At 40.6% G+C, this 15,570-nt stretch overlaps 1 protein-coding gene across 7 annotated transcripts in view; it reads left to right on the top strand.

The window, feature by feature from the left end:
• Positions 1–15,570, top strand: part of CALD1 (caldesmon 1) — a 227,327-nt gene that overhangs the window by 108,663 nt on the left and 103,094 nt on the right. For 6 of the 7 annotated variants that reach the window (XM_070465548.1, XM_070465543.1, XM_070465537.1 and 3 more), the window contains one exon: positions 14,711–14,822. In XM_070465548.1, the coding sequence (XP_070321649.1) occupies positions 14,752–14,822 (71 nt within the window). In that variant the 5' untranslated portion in view covers positions 14,711–14,751. Of the gene's footprint in view, positions 1–13,690; positions 14,048–14,710; positions 14,823–15,570 lie in introns of those variants that run through there. The other variant, XM_070465552.1, reaches the window with a different exon arrangement.

The following is a 15,570-nucleotide window of genomic DNA, read 5'->3' as shown; positions in this document are numbered from 1 at the left end:
ATTGGCTATTTCCCAATACAAAATTAAAAGTTGGCAAAAAATATATTAAAAAGCAAAAAGAAAAACAAGAACAAAGAAAACCACGAGTCATTCCTGTAGTTCTCTCTCATAGCAGCTTAGATTTTCCTTTCCTAACCCCGCCCCAGTTTATATTTTATTGATTTATTGCCTGTTTCCACCATCAGACTATAAGCACAATGAGGGCAGAGTAGTTGCATTCACAACCTCTTTGCCACACCCAGCAAGATAGCAAATGGTAATTCATAATATTTGCTGAATGTTGTTTTTGAAGTTTTGATTGTGATGATGGATGTAGAGCCTTTGCCAGTCTTGAATATGCTGTCATTGTTGTTCAGTCACTCAGTCGTGTCCAACTCTTTGCGACGCCATGCGCTGCAGCACACCAGGCTTCCCTCTTCTTTGCTATCTCCCAGAGTTTACTCAGACTCATGTCCACTGAGTCCATGATGCCCTCCAATCATCTCCTCCTCTGTCGTCCCCTTCTCCTCCTGCCTTCAAGCTTTCCTAGCATCAGGGCCTTTTCCAATGAGTCGGCCCTTCACATCAGGTGGCCAAAGTATTGGGGCTTCAGTTTCAGCATCTCTCGAATATACATGAATTTAAACATAGTGAAGAAGACATTAGGACTTAAAATTCAGTTGAATGTAGAGAAGCCTTTTGTGTGATGATGCACTCCCATTCATTTGAGCATACTCTCTTCTGAAGATTATGGTGGGATGGGTTGGTCTAATCATCTCTATGTTCTCTCAACTGAAAATGTCAGCTACATCTGCAATGTAGCTGGCCAAGATTAATGTCAAAGCACATGGCAACAGTTTAGAACTTTTTTCCCCTCTCAAATAGTTAACTCGTTCCTGGAAGGATTAAACCTATGACATTAACCTTGTTTGTAATAATTGTTGATCCAGAAAGCTCCCTGGTAGAGACAGTATAAAGATCTACAGTCAGAAAGCTGTTTCAGTTGTCTGATGGGCATGTGGCTTTGTGTGCTCATTCACTTGTCTGGTGGTCACTGTTTACTTTTCTGGTGGTCAAGCAAAGTACCAACACTTTAGCTGAGTGGGGACAAAGTGGATTCACTTGCTCTGTTTCACTGTTACTGTCTGTGTAGACAGGATTGAAATGGGACTTACTTGTGAGTTCTAAAGAATCTCAAGAGAAATTCTCATTCGTTTACAGGAGTTGCAATTCCACAACACTTTCTTGCTTTGTATACTTGAAAACATTCCCAAAGAAACAAAGTTGGATGCCGAAAAAATAATGGGAGGAAAGAAAAATAATACTCTGAATTCTGAACAATTCTACTTTAATAGGTTGATCTGTCTGCCAGCTGGCTTCAGTGTTGACTACTTGTAATATATACTTTTGGTAGGCCGCATGTAGTTCTTGGAACTGTTTATATTAGACTGCAGAAACTTAATTATTCTGAAGCTGGCAGGACTCACTTTGGTTACTTAATACAGAGTTGCTTAGTCATCTTTATACATGGTGTGGACAGCATTGTTTAAGTGTGAAAATTTGGAAAATGCAAATGTGCTCCGAAGAGATTACAGGTCAGGTAGAAAAACAAGACGTTATCGTTGTTTCAAGATGCTTGTCAGGTGGTTGCCACATGTTTTAATTTGACAAGCTAGGTGACTGCTGAGTTGAAGCCCTTGATTACAAGTATTTTTCCATTTTCTTTGTGAATTTTCTCAGAATTAAAAAACTGCTCCTGCTGCTGCTTCTTAGATCATATTCTGATCCACATTTTGCGAAATAGTAGATTTCCCAGCAAGAGTGTGAGGTACTCTAGAAGACACTGTTGAAATCACTTTCTTGTTTTCAGAAACAAATAAGGATGTTATTTCATGCTGGTCATTGCAACGATCCTTCTTTTTATTCTTCTGGTTTGAATGCTTATCTTGCCATAGTTGAACTACTGCCTTCCAAATGCAATACAGATTTATAGAGCTTCAGTAAGGGAACAGGCAGGCAAAATGAGTTTCTTCAGTGTATTTTAGAGTCTGAAGTGGTGCCGGAGGTCTCCAGGTTTTCCAGGAATGCCCATGGCAACCTCACACTCTTCCTGTGACCTGGGTAGGAGCTCCTAAGAGAGATGGTGAGAAAAGATAAAGGTCCTGTAGCCAATGGGTAGTGACACCAAGCCTGGGAGGGTGGGTTCCCGAGAAAACATCCAGAACAGTGCCTTATGTTTCTAATTACCAAGCATAGTCACAGAGTAAAATCAGGCAACACTTTTTTTTTAGACTGATGGAAGCATTTAAATCAGCTCTGAATGTCAGTGTTTTCTAATTATGATGGAGGAGTGGCAAGGCATCTCCAAAGGCCTTGGAAATTTGATGTGTTCAACTCTGATTCTCTTCTTATTCATTGTTATCTCTTCTTTCTCCTTTTCCTTTGAACGTCCCAGAAATTCCCTCAGTTACAAAGGCCTAATACCCTTCTTTCCAGAAACCAGAATGTCTTTCTAAGACAAGTTTCTTTTCCACTAGAAGAAAACAACCACAACTACAAAATAAGATAGAGCTTCGTAGTGAACCACCATCCCCAAGGTTACGAAGAGTTCAACTGGAGGCAAGACCTTTTGATCATGTCTTAGCCAAGTTCCTCTGTTTACCAATTAAATCCCAAAATAAGCAATGCCCTGGAACTTACTTTAATTCAACAAGTGTGAACTTAGTGCTGACTATAAGGAAAAAAAAATAGTTAAAAACTTTGAGGGTTGACAAAAATGAGTGATAATCACTAGGAGATTACAGCCTTCTGTGTGTTAGTTGCTCAGTCGTGTACGACTCTTCGCAACCCTTTGGGTTATAGCCTTCCTGGCTCCTCTGCCCGAGGGATTCTCCAGGCAAGAATACTGGAGTGGGTTGCCATTTCCTTCTCCATACAGCCTTCTAGGGAAGACAGATATGTATTCAGTAATTAAAATGCAAGCTCCAATAATACAGGTATCAGTAAACACTCATGTCAGTGAATACAAGATTCAGAGATCCTGTCATCTCTGCTTGTCATAAGCGGGCTTGCACTCTGAGCCATTCTTTATTTGAAGGAAAGTCCAGAAATTCCCAAACTAACAAATGGGTGAAACTACTATCTAAATGATTCATGAGAAAGGAAGAAGGAAGCAGTCTAGGCACTTTTCAATTTATTATTTAACTTTGTTAATGTATATGTTTAGATTTATATGTTAATTTATATGTTATATTGTGTATCTATTACATTCAAGGGACATAATGGATAATGTCCCTCAGTTTGGTTTCAAAGCTTATCATCTTAGATTACAAACTCCTAGAATATATTCTCTAACTTGCTTCAAAATTCTAAAACACAGTAAGTGCATTTGATGATCCTGATGAATAGATGTTGAATAATTTACTAAGGAATAATTAATCCCCTGATTGTAATAGCATGTCCTTCATGTACAAAAATGTCACCAGTCCTAAGTACCACTAGGGCATACTGTTGAATTTTTCCCAGCAGTGTAAATGGATTTACAGTGCTGTGTAAATTTACATTTACATTTACACATTTACAACGTGTAAAATTACATTTACAGTGTAAATGGAAGCCCTGCCATGGGCTTCCCCATGGGCTCAGTGGTGAAGGATCTGCTTGTGATGTGAGAGACAAGGATTCAATCTCTGGGTTGGAAAGATCCCCTGGAGGAAGAAATGGCAACCCACTCTCATATTCTTTCTGGGAAAAACCCATGGACAGAGGAGCCTGTTGAGCTACAGTCTTGTTATTGTTCAGTCACTCAGTCATGTCCAACTCTTTGTGACCCTATGTACTGCGGCACACCAGGCATCCTGTCCTTCACCATCTCCTGGAGCTTACTCAAACTCACGTCCATTGATTAGGTGATGCCGTTCGAGCATCTCATCCTCTGTTGTCCCCTTCTCCTCCTCCCTTTAGTCTTTCCCAGCATCAGGATCTTTTCCAGTGGGTCAGTTCTTTGCATCAGGTGGCCAAAGTATTGGAGCTTCAGCTTCATTCTCAGTCCTTCCAATGAATATTCAGGACTGATTTCCTTTAGGATTGACTGGTTTGATCTCCTTGCTGTCCAAGGGACTCTTGAGAGTCTTCTCCAACACCACAGTTCAAAAGCATCAATTCTTCAGCACTCAGCCTTCTTTTTGGTTCAACTCTCACATCCATACATGACTAGGAAAAACCATAGCTTTGACTATACAAACCTTTGTTGGCAAAGTAATGTCTCCGCTTTTTACTATGCTGTCTAGGTTTGTCGTAGCTTTTCTTCCAAGGGCTACAGTCTATAGTATCACAAAGAGTCAGACACAGCTGAGCACATCTAAACTCTGTCACCTTACTAATGTACTAGCAGGATACCTAGCTAAGGCTCTGGATCTTGTTGTTGATCACTAAATTGGAAATGTTAGATGAGAAACCAATCATGAAGAGCAGACTCATAGATTGCTGATATTTTTATAGCTGAGTAGACTGGAAAGGCCAGAGAGTCATGCACAAGTAAAACTACTGTTATGTAAAATATGGTGACCTCCGTACCATGTTTATAATTGGTGAAGCCCTATGGCCTCTGACCTTTTGTTCCATGTAAGCCACTCTTGGGTCTTGTTATGCAATTCGAAGTGTGATCTCTCTTCAGACAGTGTCTCAGCTTCTTTTGCATTCACTGAGCAGTCATTTCCCTTTCTCAGTTGCAAGTGTGCTCAGAACAGCAAGACTGCAGATCTGAAAGATCTCCCATAGGTCAACAAAGAAGTTACTAATGAGAGGATTAAATGAGCACATCCCTGCTTTGAGAGGCTGGCCCATACCACACCCTTCATTTCTATTCCATCTACTCTAGGAGATATAAGGTCTTTGAAGACAGAGACCACATCTCTGAACTGTATAACACCATGGTAAAGTCACTTCATATTAGGAGTTGGAAGGCCTTACAGCAGGCTGTCCAATAGAACTTTCTGTGATGATGGAATGTTCTCTGCACTGTCTTATGTGGAAGACAGATGTGGCCTCTAGACACATGTGGCCACAGAGCACTTGAAATGGGGCTGGTGAGACAGAGGCACTGAATTTCTAATTTTACTTAATTTTGATTAATTTAAATCACCTCCTATGACTAGTGACAACTATATTGAGCAACACAGCCTTAGAATCTCAAAAAATAGCTTTCCACTACAACCCTAAACAGATGGCCATTTCACCTCTACCTGGCTATTTCCAGTAATTGGGTTCACATTTTCTCAGTAGCCCTACCCATTCTAGGATAGGTCCACTGGGACAAGGATCCTATCCTGATGTGACATCAGAATTAGCCTCTGTTATCAGGTATGCATTTAGAAAGCACATTTAGGAATTTCTAAATTATAGCTATGCATTTTTTTCTCACCTGGGCATAGATTGGTGGAGAATTTCTGTCTTTGCTGTAGCATTCACTCCCATGACTTTTGATGCTTTTCTCTTCTTTCTGGGCCAAGAGAGCAACAGTGACCATATGCCTTTGCTGATTTGATGTGTTCTGTTCTGTGTCTTTTGGTCTAATTCTCCTGGAGTTTGCTGTGAAAGAGTATTTCAAACTCTCGAAAAGGGTTCCAAAGGAATAGTATTCCCAAGTTTTAATTCTTTCTCTCTTACAAGAAGACTTTTCAGCTTGGTTTAGAGGTTAGTCTAAATACCAGTCCGGGTTTTCCACTGGCGGGCTGTGGTGCAGGAGCTGATGCCACAGTCCTATTTATCTCAGTCTTCTTTCTTTAAATGGAGGTGAATCTACTTTTCTTACTTGGGAAGATCAAACAGTGAAATGCCACAGGATTGTGAACAACTTAAAGTGCTCCAAATGGGTAGTAACGCTTGGAGATGAGACATAAAATTCCAAAGTGTGTGGTCTTCCCCAGTGTGAAGGCCAGTGTAGATAGACACCATCCCTTCAAAAATCTAAAACGCCCAGTGTCCACTCCTCCTAAGGTGGAAAGGAGGCCATGAAGACATTGATTTTGGTAACATTAAGACTTCTGTTCTCCTGTTTTGCAAGTGGAGAAATTATGAATAGAGGAAAAAGTAATGATGAAAGACTGAGCAAAGAGGAAAGAAAAAACAGGTCATAACATGTTAATCTGCTCTTAGGAGGGCCTTGGGTTCTGTGTTCCACCGATGAGAGAAAAGAAACAACTTAAGGAGGCAGAGTTCCTCAGTTTGATCCCATTCGTCTTTATTTCTGTGTTCCTGGTCTTCACACATGTGTCTTGGTAATTGCATTTTTTTTAAAAGTAGCACGGATTTTTGGAGCAAAATGGTGAAGATTGAGCTAAAGTTAAGTCCAAACTGTATATTAGAATCCATGTGTTTATTTGGTTTTTGAGTCCCAAATGAACTATTTAGTTGAGAAAAGAGTAAAGCAGGTTGATAAATTGATTTTTTTTTAAAGGACAAAAGTTCATTTTCTATTGTCAGAAAGAAAACACTGCCAGATCTACTGTGTAACTACTGCAAATGAGGGTTTATATAACTTTTGAGATTCATATATAGCCTATTACCTAGGTCTTCAATTCACTTTGTAAACACTAATCAGTCAGTAAACCATAGAGATGATTCAGCTTGAGTTACATTTTTTACTCTTAGCATGGTAAAATCAAGAATAAAAATCTAATAGTTCAAATCATCTAAAATTCCTGAATGCCTGCTATGTCCCAAGAGTGAAAAGAGCTTTTAGAAGGCTGTATCTATTCATAAGTGGCCTTAAGAATGAAAGCATGTGAAAGTAAATTACCAGTAACATATTTAAGTACTAGTTAGAACAACTAATAATCCAGGCCAAGGCAATACATTATTAATTACCAAAATTGAATGATGGATATCCAAGGAGTAAGATATCACCACCAAACTGGAGTCCTCAGGAAAGGCATAAGGGGATTGAAATTTGAGGCAAAAATGCATGACTGAATTGAAACTATTCTGTCTGATACTGTAATGGTGAATACATAATATTATGTGTTTGGCAAAACCCTTAGAATGTACCAAAGTATGAAACTTAATGTAAACATGAACCTTAAAAGCTAACAGAGGTGATAGAATTCCAGGTGAGCTATTTAAAAACTTAAAAGATGATGCTGTAAAAGTGCTGCACTCAATGTGTCAGCAAATTTGGAAAACTCAGCAGTGACCACAGGACTGGAAAAGGTTACTTTTCATTCCAATCTCAAAGAAGGGCAGTGCAAAAGAATATTCAAACTACTGAACAATTGTGCTCATTTCACATGCTAGTAAGGTTATGCTCAAAATCCTTCAAGTTAGGCTTCAGCAGTACATAAGCCAAGAACTTCCAGATGTACAAACTGGGTTTAGAAAAGGCAGAGGAACCAGAAATCAAATTGCCAATATTAGTTGGATCATAGAGAAAGCAAGGGAATTCCAGAAAAACATCTCCTTCTGCTTCATTGAATACGCTGAAGCCTTTGTGTTTCCACAAACAAACTGGAAGTTTCCACAACAAACTGGAAAATTCTTTAAGAGATGAGAATACCAGACCACCTTACCTGCCTCTTGAGAAACATGTATGCCAGTCAAGAAACAATAGCTAGAACTGGACATGGAACAATGGAATGGTTCAAAATTGGGGAAATAGTACAACAAGGCTGTATATTGTCACCCTGTTTATTTAACATATGCAGAGTACATCATGTGAAATGCCAGACTGGATGAATCGCAAGCTGGAATCAAGATTGCCAGGAGAAATATCAACAACCTCAGATATGCAGATAATGCCATTGTAATGGCAAAAAGCAAAGAGGAACTTAAGAGCCTCTTGATGAGAGTGAAAGAGGAGAGTGAAAAAACTGACTTAAAACTCAACATTCAAAAAACTAAGATCATGGCATCCAATCCCAACACTTCACGGCAAATTGAAGGGGAAAAAGTAGAAGCAGTGACAGATTTTCTTTTCTTGGGCTCCAAAATCACTGCAGATGTGACTGCAGCCAAGAAATTAAAAGACGCTTGCTTCTTGGAAGGAAAGCTAGGACAAACCTAGATAGCATATTAAAAAGCAGAGATATCACTTTGCTGACAAAGGTCTGTATAGTCAAAGTTACAATTCTTCCAGTAGTCATGTATGGACGTGAGAGTTGGAAAAGACCCTGATCCTGGGAAAGATTGAAGGCAAAAGGAGAAGAGGGCAGCAGAAGATGAGACAGTTAGATAGCATCACTGATTCAATGGACATTAATTTGAGCAAACTCCGGAGACAGTGAAGGACAGGGAAGCTTGGTGTAACGCAGTCCATGAAGTCACCAAGAGTCAGACACAACTTAGTGACTGAGTGACGAAAACAACAAATCAATATTATCTCATTAATTATAACAAATGTACCACTGCATGATTTTAGTAATGGGCTTTATCAGTCTGTTGGACTGCTGTAACAAAGTACGACAAACTGGGTGGCTTAGCCATATGACCCAGCAATCCCATTCCTGGGCATACACACTGAGGAAACCAGATCTGAAAGAGACACGTGCACCCCAATGTTCACCGCAGCACTGTTTATAACAGCCAGGACATGGAAGCAACCTAGATGTCCATCAGCAGACGAATGGATGAGGAAGCTGTGGTACATATACACCATGGAATATTACTCAGCCATTAAAAAGAATTCATTTGAATCAGTTCTAATGAGATGGATGAAACTGGAGCCCGTTATACAGAGTGAAGTAAGCCAGAAAGATAAAGAACATTACAGCATACTAACACATCTATATGGAATTTAGGAAGATGGTAATGATAACCCTATATGCAAAACAGAAAAAGAGACACAGATGTACAGAACAGACTTTTGCACTCTGTGGGAGAAGGCGAGGGTGGGATGTTTCGAGAGAACAGCATTGAAACATGTATATTATCTAGGGTGAAACAGATCACCAGCCCAGGTTGGATGCATGAGACAAGTGCTCGGGCCTGGTGCACTGGGAAGACCCAGAGGGATTGGGTAGAGAGGGAGGTGGGAGGGGGGATCGGGATGGGGAATATATGTAACTCCATGGCTGATTCATGTCAATGTATGACAAAAACCACTACAATATTGTAAAGTAATTAGCCTCCAACTAATAAAAATAAATGAAAAAAAAATAGAATAGAAATTTATTATCTCATAGGTCCAGAGACTGGAAATCAAAGTGTCAGCAGAGTCCCTCTGAAGACCCCTGGGAACGTCTCACTCCTAGCTGCTCATAGCCTGAGGCATTCCTGCCCCACCATATTCTCATGTGTTTGCCCATGATCTTCCCTCTGTGTCTATCTGCCTCTATGTCCAAATTTCCCCTTTTTATAAGGACACCAGTCATACAGGATTAGGGCCCATCCTAATACTCGTCTTAATTTGATTACATGTGCAAAGACACAATTTCTAAACAAGGTCACATTCTGAGGTGCTGGAGGTTAGGACTTCAACATATCTTTTGGTGGGGAATACACAGTTCAGTGCAAACACAGAAACACTGGGTGGGGGTAAAAGTGAGGGAATATATGGGTACTCTGTACTTTCTGCTCAATTTTTCCTTAAACTATGTTGCTGTTCAGTTGCTTAGCCAAGTCCAACTCATTGTGATCTCATGAACTGTGGCACACCCGGCTTCTCTGTCCTTCACTATCTTCCTGAGTTTGCTCAAACTCGTGTCCATGGAGTCAGCGATGCCATCCAACCATATCATCCTCTGTCGCCCCCTTCTCCTCTTGCCCTCAATCTTTCCCAGCATCAGGGTCTTTTCCAATGAATTAGTCCTTTGCTTTAGGAGGCCAAAGTATTGGAGTTTTGGCTTCAGCCCTTCCTAGGAATATTCAGGCTTGATTTCCTTTAGGATTGATTGGTTTGATCTTCTTCCTGTCCAAAGGACTCTCAAGAGTCTTCTCTAGCACCACAGTTCAAAAGCATCAGTTCTTCGGTGCTCAGCCTTCTTTATAGTCCAACTTTCATATCCATGTATGACTACTGGAAAAACCATAGCTTTGACTATACAGACCTTTGTTGGCAAAATTATGTCTCTGCTTTTTAATACACTAGGTTTGTCATAGCTATTCTTTCAAGGAGCAAGTGTTTTTTAATTTCATGGCTGCAGTCACTGTCCACAGTGATTTTGGAGTCCAAGAAAGTGAAATCTGACACTGTTTCCACATTTTCTCCATCTATTTGCCATGAAGTGATAGAACTGGATGCCATGATCTTAAGTTTTTTGAATGTTGACTTTTAAGTCAACTTTTTCACTCTCCTCTTTCACCTTCATCAAGAGGCTCTTTAGTTTCTCTTCACTTTCTGCCATTAAAGTGGTATCATAGGCATATCTGAGGTTATTGATACTTCTCCCAGCAATCTTGATTCAGCTTGTGATTCATCCAGCCTGAAATTTCACATGATGTACTCTGCATATAAGTTAAATAAGCAGGGTAACAATATACAGCCTTGATGTACTCCTTTCCCTATTTTGAACCAGTTCATTGTTCCATGTCTGTTGTTCCTTCAACTTAAAACTACACTAAAAAATAATTAAAAAGAAATTCTTTTTTAATTTAAAAAATACGATCCAGCACATAGCACATATTTGATTCATATTGGTTACTTTTGGAAGTTGCATTGACTTAGCATCCCTGACACAATAGATTTTATTCTTGATGTGTTCTGAGACCAGTGTTGGCACTGCCCCGGATTCCAAGGACCTCCTGCAATAATTCACCATTAACTTTATGATGATTTCAAGGTAGATAGAACTTAGCTTTCTCTACAGATTTCTCCCCCTAATAATGGAGTACTGGTCAGCTAACTACCACCTAACTGCCTTGACTATCTTTACACCTGTGCGCCTATGTGTGAATACACATACTAATACATGCACATACACTCACACACAAACACACACACCCACATATGTGCACACACATACACATTTAAGATGACTTCCTACCTGCTACCAACCCTGTCCCAAACTAAAGCAGAAACTAGTTCTCCGCATAAAGGTATCTCAGGTAATATCTCTAGTGAAGGCCACATACCCATAAAGGAAAAAAAAAAAAAAAACTTTGCAAAGGTAAAATATAATAATAGTTAGAATTCGTGATTGAAAGATGCACATTGGAAATTAAACTCAATGTTTTTAAGGAAAATAATCCTAGATTGGATTTAATAAGTAGACTTTAATTCCCAATACAGAGAGGGAAATGAAGAAGGGAGGAAACAAAGGCGTTATCACAGAATGAGACACATGAAAAAAGGAAATGATAGAAGAAGTATCGATAAATATCTCCCCATCCCCCAAAAAGAAGTTGAGAGGGAAAAAGAAAGCAGAGAGAAGGAAAGGGAAGGAGGAAGCTTCAGGATGCTCTGGCATGGAGGAGAGACCGTGGCAGACACAACAGGAGGTCCACTCACAGCGCCATTCACCTGAGTCACCGGCTTGATAGCGCCGTTACCCAAAGGAAGGGCAGCATGTTAAGTGATCTGAAATCTCTGAAGTTGACTTACTCCTTAATTGTACCAGCACAGACATGCCCTATTTTAAGAAAATCTAGTATTTGAGAACCCATATTGAAAAGACAGGTTTATCAGTAGGTGATGGTTCTCCTGCCTTTGTAAAATGCTTTTTCTCCCTTGACAAAAGGAGTTGCAACAAGGTTCTTCAGTAGCATGACTACAATCTCCCCAGCACAAAAATTTAGATTTTCTTAAAGCTTTTCAAGAACCCATCTGTCACATTCGTGGATACATACCTCCCTTCGTCTGCGTCTGTCTTTTAAGCTACTCTGTCCACTTGCGACGCTCACGAGCTCACAAGCTCCGCTGTTTACAGAAGCTCTCTGCCTTGACATGTCATCACTTGCTTGATGAAGAGTTTGTTTCCTGTCCAATGTTACTGGAAGGAGTTCAGCATCAACCGGGGGTCAGGGAGGAAATGAGAGATTCCTAGCTGAGGACATGGGAGCTGCTGCTTCCAAAAGGGGGGAAAATTCACTTACAATTCTCCCCAGACCTGGCTCTCCTGATGAGGAACAGTGCCAGGGAGGTTCAGAGAAGCTCTGTGCTGATATAAGGGTGTGAGGATGGAGAAGACTTCCAGCTCCATCCTACAGTGGGACCAGCAAAGAGCCGTTTTCACAAGCACAGACAACTTCCCCCCAAACACAGCACGTGTCCCAAAAGAGAGTCATCCCACGCCACCCGGTACAGAAATGCACTTCTTCCACCGCCTCAAGGGTTGCACACCCGCAAAGCAGGGCCCAGAAAGGCATCATGTGTGTCGATGCTCCATTGAGCGCTCACTCCCTGTCTCTTCCTCCTAGTGCCTTACTTCATTCAATGAGCAAACACCTGGCCAGGTAGAGTTCCTACATGATTGAAGAAGAAAAACACCCAAATAATAAAAGATGGGATCTGCTTTCAATGCGGGAGGCCTGGGTTCGATCCCTGGGTCAGAAGATCCCCTGGAGAAGGGAATAACAACCCACTCCTGTATTCTTGCCTGGAGAATCTCCTGAACGGGGGAGCCTGGCAGGCTCCAGGACGTGGGGTCACAAAGGGTTGGACATGACTGAGTGGCTAACAGACACGATAAAAGTCGAGGATAGGAGGAGGGAATGGGTCGGGGAAAAAATTTGCGTGGGTCGAGAGCCTGTGAGGGTGGCCAACCACAGTGACCACATGATGTTGATTAACTGCACTTCCCGAATGCTCCAGGATGCTGCTTGGCTCTGCCAGCCGTGCGCATCTTCGGCCTGCTTGGAAATGTTTGTTTCACCTGCGCTAGAGGTATAATCTGAGAAAAAACCCAGCCGCCACTGCCAGCAAACCACCAGCACGACTCCTCGGCTTAATGAGGCTGGAGCGAGACCCAGAGGCTTAGAGGCTGCTCTTCAAGCTACTCAGATAAATTAAGAAAAGTGAAATTGTTTGCTTACAGACAGAACCTCTTTCTCCTGTTTCTGTTTGCTGTTGCTATAGTTATTCCAGAAGTGGTGTATATACAACAAAAAGACTTCACTGAAGAAAGGAAGGAGAAGCCTTTGCCCTCACTTCACCCAGCACTCAAGTCGTGGAGGTTGGGTCCCACTGCCCACAGGGCTGCCCTCACCCACCCTGCATTGTGCTCAGAACAGGAGCCCACCCCAGGGAGACACATGGCCTCTCAGGAGACCCTTGAATCACTTTCTTTTTTTTTCCCCATTCTGATAACTATGGAGAGATCAGACTGAAAAATATAAAGAAAATTTCTCTTGGTTACTGAAGTAATTTTTTTAAAAAAGAAAACTGATTTTTTCCCTTTATAACTAGCTAAGTATTTGGAAAGAACTCTTTGTAAGAGGCAGATAGAAAAACACTGAAAAATCAAAAATCCCCAAATAAACACCCGAATTTGAATTTCTAAAGGATTTATGAGCAGTATAAATAATACCTTAGGGAATAAGAAGGGAGGGGGAATTCAAACGTTGCATCGTTTTGTTTTGGTTGGCTGAGATTTTATTTTTGTTTTTGTGGGTTTTTTTTAAGGGGGGAAATGCTTGGAAAAATAAAAGTATCTAGTGATTTCAGAAGGTTTCTGAACTTGGCTTGAAAGTCTAAGTTTTGCTTTTCACTCCCCCACACAAAGATGCCATTAGCGGATGGCTTCAGGTTTTGCATGTCCCTCTCTTCTTACGCAGGGCAAATGGCTTGTCTCATGTGCAGAGAAAGGGCTGGAAAATATTTTTTGTGATCTGAGTGCAGCACAGAGTCTAGGATTCCAGAGGAAGTGGAGGCCTCCCGCTCCACACAGGAAACAATCTTCAAGCAGGCCTTAAATGCCAGATTCCAGGCCGAGTTTAACTAACCACTGACAGCTCTGTAAACAAAGCTAGGACAAAAAGAGCCCGCTTCCCCTTTTCTGGTAGTCATTTTGGGTTTGGGGGCTGCAGGGGAATTCTGGAATACTTGACTCCATGGCACAGAGACGCAGGAAAAGTGGACTCCTCAGCTGAAGAGCTGGAAAGGGAAGATCTTTCTGGGATTAAAACCATCACGGAGGAGGTAGGAAAGGAGAAAATGGTTGGGTTACAAAGAGCGGCGACTTCTGAGCTCTGAAAACAGTTTGATCATATGTAACTGCTTTGACAAATGCTGCTGCGCTGTTTAGTCATGGTGCTCTTGCTGTGGTCTTTATTATCATTCTGATATTAATATTCTTTTAGGATATGCAAATTATGCCTAGATGCTTCTATTATTTTATTTCTCTCTTTACTTCTGCTTTTCTCTTAGTCCCAGACATTCCTTTTCTGGCCACTTTTCTTTTTCTCACTTGTGTTGCCCTTTCCTCTTTCTTTGTTCACTGATTTTTATCACTTTGGTCTGTAGTTCAGCAGGTTACAAAGAACAATATCATTCAGTAGCTTTCGGGTGATCCCAGCAATATTTCAAGTCATCAGACCTCTCTGTCTCAAGATCTTTGCTTAAAAAAAAAAAAAAAAAAACTGTGATTCTGGGATTTTTACTTATTTGTCTCTAAGTTGCATGGATGGGACTGAATTTAGCCCATAAAGGATATGGCTTGGCTTGGGAGTCAGAAATTGATTCCTGGCTACCTCATTCATCTTCTAAAGTGTTTTTATTAAGAATAAAGAAAAGAGGGATAAAATCATGGTGAAGGGCTGAGATGACTCATCTATGATATCGATTTTGCTTCCTCCCCTTTAGATCCAGACATTCTCTGGTCTCCCTAAACCTGAACCCACACCATGGATGATTTTGAACGTCGCAGAGAACTCAGGAGGCAAAAGCGAGAAGAGATGCGTCTGGAAGCAGAAAGGTAAGGTATCTCTGTTCTGTTATCCACAATATTGGTTTTAGGCCTCGAAGAAAGATCATTGGCCTCAAGGGCCAAATGTATGGCACACTAAACTGTTTGCAAAAGCAATTATAGAAAATGTTCCCAGCCATTAAGACTCTAAATTCTGGGCAAACAAACATCAAGAAAAAGAGAGATTGGAGATTTAATTTGTGTTTTTCATATTATCCATAGACTTTTAAATGACAATGTATGGATAAAAGTTTTAAAATCACTTGTAATATTGAAATGCCAAAAAAAGTGACAAATATTGAATACTGAAACCATTTAGGAAATGGAAGTCTTCGGTCTGAAAGAATAAAGGCAATAAGGCCGGATGGACCTCAGGACACATTTTTATTCTTATGAGAAAAGCAGTCAAATCCAGTATTGGACATATTATGGGTTAGTAGCTGGCAGAGTGTGTTATTGTGGAGATTCTAATTGAAAGTTGTTGTGTTGTGTGAGGCCTCTGTTGTGTTGACTTTCAAGGGCAGGTTGGAGAAATAAAGCAGTGACATATGAAGCACAGGACATAAAAGCATCTTTTAAATCTTTAGGCCTCGGAGCAAAGGACAGCGGCATTTAATGTGACTTAACTCAGACATTTGTTTGAGAAAGCAGAATAGGCATTCTCAGAAAGAAAAATGTTAAACAGTTATTTAAAATCAAATAGATTTTTGCCTCATAATATTAGTACTTCCAAAAGATGGTACTAAGATAATACCTT

The sequence above is a fragment of the Odocoileus virginianus genome, chromosome 1, assembly GCF_023699985.2.
Source record: "Odocoileus virginianus isolate 20LAN1187 ecotype Illinois chromosome 1, Ovbor_1.2, whole genome shotgun sequence".
NCBI lineage: Eukaryota > Metazoa > Chordata > Mammalia > Artiodactyla > Cervidae > Odocoileus > Odocoileus virginianus.
This window is presented reverse-complemented; position numbering and strand designations above follow the sequence as displayed.